Below are 12838 nucleotides of genomic sequence, written 5' to 3' on the forward strand. Positions count from 1 at the left end.
ACATTCTCCTTCAAAATGTTTTGATAGAGAGCAGAATTCATGGTTCCGTCAATCACAGCAGGTCGTCCAGGCCCTGAAGCAGCAAAGCAGCCCCAGACCATCACACTACCACCACCATGTTTGACTGTTGGTATGATGTTCTTTGTATAAAATGCTGTGTTAGTTTTGCGCCAGATGTAACTGGACACACACTTTCCAAAAAGTTCCACTTTTGTCTCATCAGTCCACAGAATATTTTCCCAGAAGTCTTGGGGATCATCCAGGTGTTTTTTGGAAAATGTGAGACGAGCCTTTGTGTTCTTTTTGGTCAGCAGTGGTTTTCGCCTTGGAACTCTACCATGGATGCCATTTTTGCCCAGTCTCTTTCTTATGGTAGAATCATAAACACTGACCGTAACTGAGGCAAGTGAGGCCTGCAGTTCTTTAGATGTTGTTCTGGATTCTTTTGTGACCTCCTGGATGAGTCGTCGATGCGCTCTTGGAGTAATTTTGGTAGGCCGGCCACTCCTGGGAAGGTTCGCCACTGTTCCATGTTTTCTCCATTTGTGGATAATGGCTCTCACAGTGGTTCGCTGGAGTCCCAAAGCCTTAGAAACGGCTTTGTAACCCTTTCCAGACTGATAAATGTCAATTACTTTGTTTCTCATCTGTTCTTGGATTTCTTTAGATCGCGGCATGATGTGTGGCTTTTTGAGATCTTTTAGCCTACTTCATGTTGTCAGACAGGTTCTATTTAAGTGATTTCTTGATTGTACAGGTCTGGAAGTAATCAGGCCTGGGTGTGGCTAGTGAAATTGAACTCAGCTTTCCAAAAAATTTGGTTAATCACAGTTAATTCATGATTTGACAAGGGGGGGCAAATTACTTTTTCACATAGGGCTAGGTTGATTTGGATAGTTTTTTCCCTTAATAAATGAAATCATCATTTAAAAACTGCATTTTGTTTTTACTTGGATTGTCTTTGTCTGATATTAGAATTTGTTTGATGATCTGGAACATTTAAGTGTGCCAAATGTGCAACAAAATAGGTAATCCGTAAGGGGGCAAATACTTTTTCACAGCACTGTATGTCTGTAGCTCCAAGACAGAAGTACATAGTATAGATAACACTTTCTGAAATAGAACCACCTATAAGTACTACTGTATTTCTGTGAAAGAGACAGCCAGAGAGAGAGATAGAGAGTGTGTGTGTCCACACACATATTGTACCAGGATACTGGTACGTGTGTGATGTTTGACTGCACTCTGTCACACATGACTGAGAATGAAAATGAAGCATGAACTGTGATTATCCATGGAGTTAAACCACTGGTATTCCTACGTCTCTGTTCCATTGCACATGGAAGTTTTTTTCTTTATCTGTACAGATTTTCACATCATAATTTGGCATTTTTGATTCATGCCAACAAAATGACTGACGGCAAGATCCTGGTCCTTTAATTTAATTTGAAGAGGATCACTTCAGTGCTTTTAAGTTTCATGCAGGACTGCACAGGTACACATGGATATACACTCAGGTGGCGTCAAACACTCAGCAGTGAACCAAGATGTCTTTGAGATCAAATATAGACTGTATATACTTTGCAAGCAATCTATGCATTTATCCAATAGACTGTGTGTACCTATAGAGCTGCTAGAATATGGGTTAATAACCTCAAAGGTATCCGGAACGGTATAGGTCATTCACTGTCCCTCAGTTTTGTGGTATATTGATACATGAGTGTTTTTGATTTTGAGACATCATTAAGCTCTTTGAAATAAGACATTTTCAAGTTGATCTTGATTAACTAAATGTTCCCTATTTTATTAAGTGGTTCACGTTCTCTTTCTCATGTTCCTGCATGTACAGTATGAACAGGGCTGAATTTAAAATGTGGATATCCATGTCAGTAAACACTCTCTGGAGTTGCCAAACTATGTGGGTTCCAGTAGGGCTGTAAAGAAACTCTGACACATTTAACTCCACCCTGCTTCCTTTTCCTGTTTAGAGAGCTTCTCTGGGTCATGCAGGTCTATTTTCTCCTCACACAGTTCTGGACTCAGGATGTTTCCCATAAAATTGGACCTCACTAAGCCCACAGATAAACACACCACACACTCTATGCACATGCAAGAATGAAAACTAGGTGACAGTGTAAATTGGCTCACTAATCATCAGGTATTTCACAAACAAATCTCCTGTAGAATTGACTTTACTGACCTTGTTATCTTTCACTACAATACTCTACTTTCAGCTGTATTCATAATTGTTCACTGATGCTTGTTTAATGAGGCAAACTGGACACCAATGGGGGCAAAAAGCCAAGCTCACCAGGCTTTTCCTCACAGTCACAATGCTGAACTGCAGGGACTAATAAAATAATCACCACAAAGTCACGTTTTACAAAAGAATGCTTTTGCTGAGGAAACAATTCTTAAGCAAACAAAAGACACGCATACTGTACACCCACTAACATGTGAGCAGACGCACTCATGGCCATCCATCTTAAAAAATGTTACAATACAAATGCAGAAAGGTCAGAGGCGTCTGTCTCTGAAGTGAGGGTAACACCTCAATGGAAACTGCATGCCGCCTCTCTTAAATCTGTCTTTCAGTACACAACACACATGTTCATGCTTGCACACACCAGTGACAGGGAAGCCCCACACATGCGCTTCCCATCCGATGCTATGGCTTCCTGCAGCATAGCACAATGGGCTCTTCCCCTAATTGTTACGACCCGGCACTCTCTATATCACAGCCACTTTTTTGGCAGGGGATGTGCTAGCCATTTTTCTTCTTATCACAGGCAGACATCTTCCCCTCGCCCTGGACACACGCCTTCCTCCCCTATAAAACAATCACATTTGGGAGGTCAAACGTGTCTGCTCTCCATTGGCTGACCCCGACACACATCGCTCATTCACATTCAGAAGCGGGATTACGCTTTTAAACCAAGCGCTTCCCAAGTGAACTGCACAGTGTTTTCTTCATTTGCATCTTTTTTCTTATTCTCTTATGGATATTCAAAACATACTCAGTTTGATTTAGTTTGCATGGTCACAGTGGAACACCGATGCAAAAAAGGCACATGCAGAAACAACAGTTGTAACAATCATCCACTTAGCTAAAAAGAGATAATTGCTAAAGCAGATGTTGCAGATGGGTTTCCAGGTACTGTAGGAATCTGTAGCCAAAAAACTTCTCTTCCCTGGTCACATACCCAATTCCCACAACTCACACATCCGCTGCCAGCATCATCCCCTCATTCCATCGTGCTTGAACACATCTTGAAATATATTCTCAAACACATGAGAATCAAAGCATCTCAAAGGGTCCTATACGAAGCATCCTGTTAACATTACTGCCTCAAGAGCCTTCCTTCCTCCAACGGACACTGATAAACGGCATTTGTGTGCAGGGTTTTTGAGAATTTGTGAAGGGGGTCGCACAAGCAGCCATGCAAACAATCCTGTTTTTGCTCTCAGGAGCCCAGGGGTTCCATTTTCACAAAGTCACGGGCCAGCTAGTGTGGATATAGACTCTTTTTATATTAACAGGGCCCCAAAATAGCTAAGTGTAATGTGAAAGGGGTCACTTGTTGTGATAATTAGTTAATGAAATCTGCAGTTTCTCTCATCTCTACTTGGCCTTTTAATGTTTTTGAGCTAATTTGTTTTGATTTACATCTTCATTGTTGGTTCATGGTCAGTGCTCCCATCAACCTCATTTCCAGCCACAGAAGGCAACTGTTTACAGAGAAAACCTTTGATAAACTGATACCAGCCCAGCAAAAAAACCCTGATATTTTCCTCAGAAGCTGGTGGGACCAAAAATGGGATAAAGGGAGAGTGATTATTGGACCTGTAATTTGTCAGGTGAAACACAACTCCAAATACAGGATATACTAAAGTTTATCTGTGTCTGCTAGAGAAGTAAATGGGCAACTTGTTTTTAACAAGATTATAAAGGTGATAATATGTCACTCTTGTGTTTCCAGCTTGTTTTGGCTCCTACTTTCAGAGGCTGTTGCAACTCACTGTTTGTTAAACTGTGAGTCACATTACACACCATGTTTTCCTGTCCGTTCACAATGTAGGAGGAATGTGACAATCGTAAAAAGCACAAATCAAATCTTACATGCAACGCATCTTGATACTTAATTTTTGATAGCCAGGGGAATTCCAAATGTTTAACGTCACATGGAGGCGGATGGTGGGAAACAGTACAACACAGAGGCAGGGGTCTGGTTCAAAGAACTGAAATGGTCCTGTGGGGCAGATTTGGGTTTGATATAAAACAGAAACATGTTTTCTAATGCACAGAGTTAGAGAAATTCTGTTTCTAATGGGAAACATGAGAACTTTTTCTTCATCCTTTTTGTGTGCTAAAACAACTTTTAATGGCCTCATTACCTACAGCTCATAACTACTGAAACTGACTCTTGAATAACATTTCAACAACATCTCTATTGAGCACAAACAGAGATATTTTCCCAAAAAGTCAGATGCTGGTTTTGTGTTGCTCCCTGAAACTGACACTGTTTTGTTTCTACTTAGGTTATAATCAATGTGAGCTGTTTCTTCATTTGACAGTTAACTTGCCTGCAAAGGGCACATGGATTGTGCCAAACTAAAATTAGCCTCCTGTGTCTCAGTACTGTGGCCTTGGAGAAAAGCTGCACAATACACAGAGGACCTGAGCTGTGTCACACGCTTTTAATTGAGCCCCTACCAAATCTGATAAAAGCAAGAGACAACAGAGCCTTTTTATAAAATCAGTGAAAATAACCTTTCATCTGAGAGCTCTGAGTATGATATTAAATACCTTACAGAACCAATGAACATCTGAAATCTGAACAAGCTTCAACACACAAGAAAAGCAAAACACACTCGTGTGCCACACGCTCACAAACACAAAACACACAGCTTCACGAAGGTGGGCTTAGTGGGTGGGTAAGAATAATGGGTCATTAAATTATTACTCACCATTTTATCCATTATTTTTCAGCCCAGTTAAACATTATAATCATTTCAATAAAACAACTGCATTTTCTCTTTAACATTAACTTTAATGACAACTTGTAAAATTAAGGAAGTAAAGGTGTTTATGCATGTAGGTGTGTGAGAAAAACAAAGAATGTATGTGAATAAAAATGAATTTTAAACTTGTGTATTATGTCTGTATTTATCTTTAAAATACACTCATTCAGATTCCTCCTGACAATCATTGGGTTAACACTACCATACTTTCTCTAATTCACTGTAACTGGAGCAGCCCTTAAAAACCCTCTGACCTGCTCCTCTGCATCCATTTCTCTAGATGGACTCAAAATAAATGGGTAGAAAGAGGGTCAACATCATGCTCAGGGACATTTTGACAGGACATGAAACTGCTTCAGGGATGCTTTCCTTGTCGTGAATGTCAGTAGCCCATAAATCATGGGAGAATATAGGGTCACAACAATACTGCAGCCCTACTTGCAGGATCTTATTAGTTATTTATTTAATCAGTCATTCATATAAAAACCCACATGAATTCTTTACAGCAAAGGAATAACTTGTGCAGTTTACATAAATGACCACACCAGTGTTTTTCAGAGTTTTATCTCTCTTTATCTATCTTTTGAATACGATTTCACAAAGATTTTGATCCCCATTTCTTACACTGGAGTCGTGGTAGGAAGCAATCACTTCAGGACCAGTACAGACAGAAAGATTACAGTAACCAATAACTCATGGACTCATGTACATAAGAGTGTGTAAGTATTATAAGTATGGTGTAAGTATGTTATTTTAATGCCATCATCATTGAGTGTTGACACAGATTGGACAGAGCAGATTTGAAAGTGTTGTATATTCTCAGAATAAATTGTTTTTGGTGCTTTAAAAATCAGGATCTGGATGATATCTAGAATGACTGACACATACATATAGGTTTACGTCACTTTTGGTATATTTACATTTACTTGCGTTCATTTCCTGGAGACACAACCTGACCCTATGCATAACTACCAATTGCCTTACCCTTACCCTAACCTTAACCACTGACCCATAAAGTAGCATTTTACCAACTGGGGACATGGGTTTTGACCCCAAAACCATAAGCCCTCCCCAGTCAACTGGTCTTAAATCTGTTGTGTGTCCCTGAAAGTGACTTAAGTTATACCCACAAATGGAAAACTTGTGTATAATGTCTGTATGGAATGTAATGGCTCACATCTCTTTCATTAAGGGAGGTTGTAACATTCTGTATAAGTGCACCCATAAAGGACAACAACATGTCATCATGCCTGCAGAGGTTATAACCCCACCCTCAATCCCTGCCAGGTCAATGGACAAGTGAAACATGATATAGCCCTAAATTACACAATAAATTACGTTTTTGTTTATCCACTTTGCAAAAGCAAAACAGTGTGAGTGTCTTAATTTAAACCACTAAACTTGCAACATGAACCATTTACAAAAACTGTTTTCAGTTTAGCTGCTATTTACAAGAGTGCAAAGCTAAACCCTCCTATAGGAGGAACTCCCTGAGCCAGACACTCCCACGGTTGGCACACTGGGGTCTGTTTGACAAACAGAGCCTGGAGACTTTAGCAGGTTCCTTCTCATAACTTTTAGTTGTGAGGCTGCACTATGCAAGTGAAAACTGACAAGCAAAAAACAAATCAAAAACAAAGAACTGAAAAAAAAAGTACGACAGAAAACTTACTGCGTGCGCTCCTGAGGCGAGGATGGCAATGAAGAGGCACAGAAGCACCAGCCTGTAATTCATGAGAATAACAGTTAATAACCAGCAAACACATTATTAAAGCTTTGCAGTGAATTGCGCTCTTGTTCTGCTCACCTCACATTCTTTACTCCTCTGCTGTGTTGTCCTTGCATGGTCCCACTCATGCAGACCGTAAACTCTAATCCCACGCCGCTGTTTCACTTGTGGAGAAACTTCTAGCGCATGACTGGCCGACCTGAACCAAACCAAGATCCCCAAAGTGAATATCACAGGCTACTCAAGAGTTTTTATCTCTGACCTGCCACACCGATGTCTCAATCAATTCACAAAAGTCCTATTTTCACTGTTTTTGCTGTAAAGAAAGAGGGTGCTGTCCTGCAGCTGGTCCTCGTGAAACCACTCTCAGAAAACAACTACAAAGTCAGATTTTTCACCAATATATACGTCATTAACTTGTTATCAATTCAATAAAGCGCATTACTTACAGTCACCTTGCTTGCATGTAGTGGCAGGATGAAGGAAACAAGGAAACAGGTACCACTGGGGGGATGCGCGAGTTCCCGAGCTGAAAAGTTTAAACGACAGGTATCTTTAACACCAAAACCTTCTCAAATATTCTCACAAAAACACCAAAGTGTGCCGAGTAGTCCCTCTCCTTACCGAGAAAAGTCAAAGTGTTTGTATGAGCTGGGTTGTAACCGTTTGCATGGGCGAGGGTGGTCGTTTTTGGGAGGGGGTGTGGTGCAGAAGAAACAAGACCAACTTGCATTGATCAGAACCTCACAACGTTTCGGACAAAGATGCAGCCAAACGTGTTGCCGGTGCTCTGCAGATAAACCGTGAATTACCTGAAGAAAAAGGACAAGAAGTGGTCAACAGGTGTTTTTTTGCGGGCACTCGGCACTGTTGCGCACACAGTTTGCACTGCGCGCCGCTACGATGCTGCTACCGACAGGTACCCTGTTTCTGCTGGCGGCTCTCTCACTAAGTGTTGACCTGACTAGAGCTGAGGTAAGTGGACAATATATATACAGTATTTAATTTTGGTTAGATTACAGGTATATTTGTGCAAAAACAGTAACTCTGTCTCATTCAGTTAATTTGTACAACGTCAACCAGAGTGTGACCGGGTAGTTTTTCTTTATGTAATTTATAAATGTGTACATGCATTCATGTATCATCTGCCTGCAAGCAACTCTGCCTACTCTTTGATGAATTCAGTGTGCTCACATGGTTAATTAAGTGTGTTAATCCCTGTCAGTAGCCTACCACAGTCATTTTTTAAAATTTAATTTGCTTCAGAGTGACTGACACGCATTTTATTTCCCCCAGATGTTTGTATTTAGTCTGTGGTGATTTTATTTGGATTGCGATTCACTGATTTTACTTCTGGTCAGACTCTGCTGCTCTGCACTCTTTCAGTTGAGTTTACCCCAGGTCTGCCTCCTCCACTTCTGCCGGAGAGGAGCAGAGGGAGAGGACGAGAGGGTGGGGCAGACTAGTGTGTGTGTGTGTGTGTGTGTGTGTGTGTGTGTGTGTGTGTGTGTGTGTGTGAGAGAGAGAGAGAGAGAGAGAGAGAGAGAGAGAGAGAGAGAGAGAGAGAGAGAGAGAGAGAGAGAGAGAGAGGGGGGGGGGGGGGGGGGGGGGAGAGGGAGAGAGAGTTATAGCGGGGTAATGAAGAAGAGAGATGCAATGCATGGTATGCATGGTATAGATAACCATTTCTACATTTTTCAGGCATGTTTCTTAGTAGAATAAAGATACTTCTTCTGCACTGTATTGGCAGCTGTCTGATCCCACAGAGCCATAAAGAAATACAGCTGCTCTGTGTCTTGCAGTCATTAGTGTGTCCCTGTTTCTATGTCAGCACGTGCCGCTGTAGGTGATTTAGGGATGTCAAACATGCAAACAGTTTATTTCCCTACCATACTAGATGCAACATTGCACATTCCCATTTCAAGTAAATTAATATGATATATTATCAGGCATAATCAGGTAGCAAATTAAAATTAGAACTGCCCTTGACATTCATGTGGATAAAACTAATGAAGCGTTTTCTATCAATTTACAAAAGGATGTTAGACTTTGTTAGAAAATAAGTGTGAAAGTTCATTAGCTTTTGAAATAATGTGACAAAACAACTCTAAGTGCTTAACTGTGTTTTCAGGGGCTTTCAAGCTTGTCACATAGTCTTCATTTGTGAGTGTAGGTTTGAAAACTGCTTATAACTGTTGCTGCTTAGCAAAGTGGAATAACCGAAATAGACTTTATTAACCGTGACAGTGAAAATCAACCATTGCAGCATTAAAAATTACAAATGCAAAATATTCTGTATTTCGAATAAGCTTCATCAGAGGGAATTAGTCACTCAAAATGACAATTTAAGTCACTAATTTAGTCAGATGTGATTGGGAACAGCTATAATGGAAATGCTAACCCAGGTCTAATGCAAATATTTAATAATAAAGCCAAACTTTTGGTCACTAGACCTTAATGTCTGACAGAAAGGGGAATCCCAAATTTTAAATAGAGCCAACCTGAGGAACAGCTTGACAAGGTGGTATCCCAAAAGAAGAAGGTAATTTTTGTATGTTTTTCCAGATCCAGCCTCCACATTCAAGTAGATTATCCATTATTTACTTTAATGGCAAACAGAGATACACAATTAGTTCAAATACACATAACTAAAGTCACGTGATCACATTTAGTGCTTTATTTTAAAGCGTGGGTGAAGTTTCCTGCAGAAACATCTCTCACACAGAAGTAGGAGAAATCAAGGTGAGGGGATGTTGGTGGACAGTATCAGGTATAAAGGGAAGGGAAAATAAACCAGACTGTTTTATCTTTTATCCACTGTCTGCTTAGATTTAAGAGCACAAACATAAGTAGATCTGGACAGAACAAGAGGACAGGAGAGGACACAAGAGGAGGTGTATGTCTGGCTGAACATCTTGTCACTGATCAGATGACACCAATGAAACTGGAATAATACAACATTCTAGATTTATTGGCGGGAGTTGCATATTTCCCCATCCACACATGTGGGAGGTCTGTAACAGGAAGTTTGCAATCCTGTGAGAGGCTTTCATCTGTCCAGAGGGTTAGGTGAACAGAAAAGGGGGTTTCCTCATCAGTTATATCCAGAACAATGACACAGATACACGCCTGAGATGCAGTCACATGTTTTTAATGAGAATTTTATGTTCACACACTGACATAAATTTGAATCTGGTGAAATAAATAAGTGTCTTGGCTGATGTCCACATCAGTGAGTTTATCCCTTTGTGTCCACAAACACAGGACGTGACTTTGGGTATCAGAGCCTCCTGTTTGGCCTCCTTCACAATCAGCGGGGCTAAACTGAGGCCAGGAGTGAATACACAGTATAAACAACTCACACTGAAACGCTAATGTGTGCAGGCACATACAAGTGCGATAATTCTGAGGCTAGATTGGGTCATGGTTACTTTATAAAGGCAATAATGAATAAATAATGTAAGATCGTCTTCCCTTTATCCTCCCTTCTCTATTGAAGGATGAAGCAACAAAGCTAATATTGAGATCTATGTAGACCTTTGCTCCCATTTTTTCTCTACATCATCTGCTCCTGAGTGAATTTCTTTGTTGTTTATATAGTATCAACAGAATAGAGTTTTTCTCCCTTGGCGGTCATTTAATCTGGTCAGAATGAGTCATTTGTAATTCCTAGAGGAGAAAGAGAAGGAGGATGATGAGGAGGAGGAGGAGGAGGAGGAGGAGGATGGACAGATTAGCAGATTTTTGGAGTAACAGTTTGTGTGTGGGACGTGTGATGGAAGCATTGGGAAAGGCGCTAGCTAGTGGGAAAGATTTACTCCTCTGAACTGCCAGGTTCCCACTTCCTGCTCAGTTGTAATATTCAAGGACAGGGTGAACCACAGGAAAATAACACAACTCCAAATTAACTGGAGGGAAGCAGCACTGACAAATGTTAATCCTCATGCAATGTGTGTATTGTTTCTGAAAGCAAATAATCTTGAATCTGTTAACCCAAAATGCTCACAAGGGTGCTTGTTGTTTGGTCTGGAACTGATCCTGTAGACCTGTACCCCCCACAGAGACAACAGCTGACCCTGTCACTGCCACTGGCCACCAACCAAGCAATGTACCCTGGGAAGGCACAACCTGCCTGACCCCTGTTCCCAGTGTTGTAAAAATGCCTACATTTGGAAGAGTAGCGATTGTGTTTGTGTGTCAGTATTTTGACAGGCGTTCATGGGTGGCAAAGATAAGTCTTCTCTGACCTTGATACTCAAGTAGTGTGGCAGGTATGCCCCACTTTCTGCTACTATGTGTGTGTATGTGTAAATTTCTCTGTGTGTGTTCCCGCTCTTTGCCAAGTGAGGAGTGGGTTGAATAGTGGTTAAGCATGTTAAAGCCTTGTTCAAATTTCCGTTGAGTCCAAGCATTTCACTCGTCACAGCTGCTTTTCACTTTTCCCACATAAAACACATCTTTTTCTCCCACGCCAATAGTTTTCTGCTCATTAATTGTCTCAACATCAACTTCACTGTTATCCTCGAGATCGGTTACTTCCCAGATGTGTATTGTTATGGCCAATGTGCAATTCAGTCGTTTAACTGTGAAATTGGTGAGTCATAAATGTCATTTGTGGTTTGGATGGAGATGGTGTAATAGATACGTTTGTCTGACAGAGAGGTGGAGAATGATGTAGTGACAGAGTGGAAGGGCTGCTAGAGGAGGAGAGGAGGTGATGAGGTTATGAACCCCAGAAGAGGAGGAATGTGGGTTGGAGCCAGTGGTGATACCCCGTAGCAAATCTTTTAGTCTCACTCTCTAGCCCTTGACCTGCACTTCCACCCGTGGCTGCCAAATTGACCAATTGATAATGAAGACAGCGATCATGGGATCATTAGATTTATGACTCTCTGTTTTGCTGTACTGTATGTAGTGAAGAGTGGCTTTTTGGCTGTTTCTGTCTTCAGCTGTTCACTGTGTCAGTTTCTGGCCTGGGAAACTTCTGCTTCAGCTTATTGACAGGTGTAAGACTGAAAAATAGTGTTTAGTTGGGTTTTTCTTTAATGCAACCTTTCTCACACAACATAGACAACATTTAGGTGTGCGGTTTCTCTTTGTGTTTGTGCAATTCTGGGTTTGGGTGTGCCTGTATATGGATTTGTGTGCATGTGCCTAAGACAGTCTGGATGAGGTACTGGTTTGCATTGTCCACAAATTGATGCCTTGTATGACTGGGTGTAATGATTTAGATTTTGACCTGAAGATTGTTTAAAATGAGTGTTCGATTTCAACCTTTGAAATAGCAAGCACTTTGTGATTTTCACAGTATTATTTTTCGCTCCACCTTCGCCTACTGCCACGGGCAATAGTTATCTCCTTAGCTGGGGAGATGCTACTAACGTTCTGGTCATCCAGGTCCTCTAGCTCTTCGATCTGCTCTTGCAACCCCTGCGGGTCTTTCAGAGCCATGGTGACAGCCCAACACAGATGCTCAGATGCTCTGGATAATGCCAACAGTTTTCTGATTACGTTTTGTGGTGTTACTGTTTGGTGGCAGATCTCCATGCATTATGGCAGCAACAAACTTTGTTGCTAAAGAAGTTTCCACTTCGCCCATCTGGCTTTTTTGTCTTTGTTATTCCAGTGTCTCAGGCTATTGTCTCTGCTTGGTGTAGTTTACTGTGTGGCATCCAAATTGGTGTGTCTGCCTGCCTGACTAGATTTGATGATGCCACTGGGAGGCGTTAAATGCTTCGTTTTGATGCCTTGTTATGAAGCAGGGAAGCTTTTGAATTAATGTGACATCATATAGATTGGGGGGGAAATTATTCTCCTCAGAAGCTTTTTATGACATTTTTTCAAGTTTAACACAAATGTGACAAAGGAAAATGAACTGGAAATGTGGAGGTTACATTGTCTTTAAGTGGAGCACTCAGCCCCCAACTCAGCACCCTCAACAGGAGAATGTTAAAGCCTTCATAATGCAAGCAGTTATTCAATTAATTGCTCTTGAATGCAACAGAACTTACCCTTAAGTATAGACTTCTCACTGATTATTCATTCTATGTAAAATTCATACATTGAAAAAGTTCTTTCTTGTGGTTT

The 12838-nt window shown here is 41.0% G+C and overlaps 2 protein-coding genes across 3 annotated transcripts in view; one reads left to right on the forward strand and one right to left on the reverse strand.

The window, feature by feature from the left end:
- col4a2 (collagen, type IV, alpha 2) overlaps positions 1-7281 on the reverse strand; it is a 56561-nt gene extending 49280 nt beyond the window's left edge. For both annotated transcript variants that reach the window (XM_062432091.1, XM_062432090.1), the window contains exons 1-3: positions 7201-7281; positions 6830-6950; positions 6695-6746 (exon numbers count right to left, since the gene is read on the reverse strand). In XM_062432091.1, coding sequence (XP_062288075.1) covers positions 6695-6746; positions 6830-6879 — 102 coding nt within the window. In that variant the 5' untranslated portion in view covers positions 6880-6950; positions 7201-7281. The remainder of the gene's footprint in view (positions 1-6694; positions 6747-6829; positions 6951-7200) is intronic.
- Positions 7282-7516: 235 nt separating this feature from the next.
- col4a1 (collagen, type IV, alpha 1) overlaps positions 7517-12838 on the forward strand; it is a 40859-nt gene continuing 35537 nt past the window's right edge. Inside the window, exon 1 of the mRNA XM_062432092.1 lies at positions 7517-7726. Coding sequence (XP_062288076.1) covers positions 7655-7726 — 72 coding nt within the window. The 5' untranslated portion in view covers positions 7517-7654. The remainder of the gene's footprint in view (positions 7727-12838) is intronic.

The sequence above is a fragment of the Scomber scombrus genome, chromosome 13, assembly GCF_963691925.1.
Source record: "Scomber scombrus chromosome 13, fScoSco1.1, whole genome shotgun sequence".
Taxonomy (NCBI): Eukaryota; Metazoa; Chordata; class Actinopteri; order Scombriformes; family Scombridae; genus Scomber; species Scomber scombrus.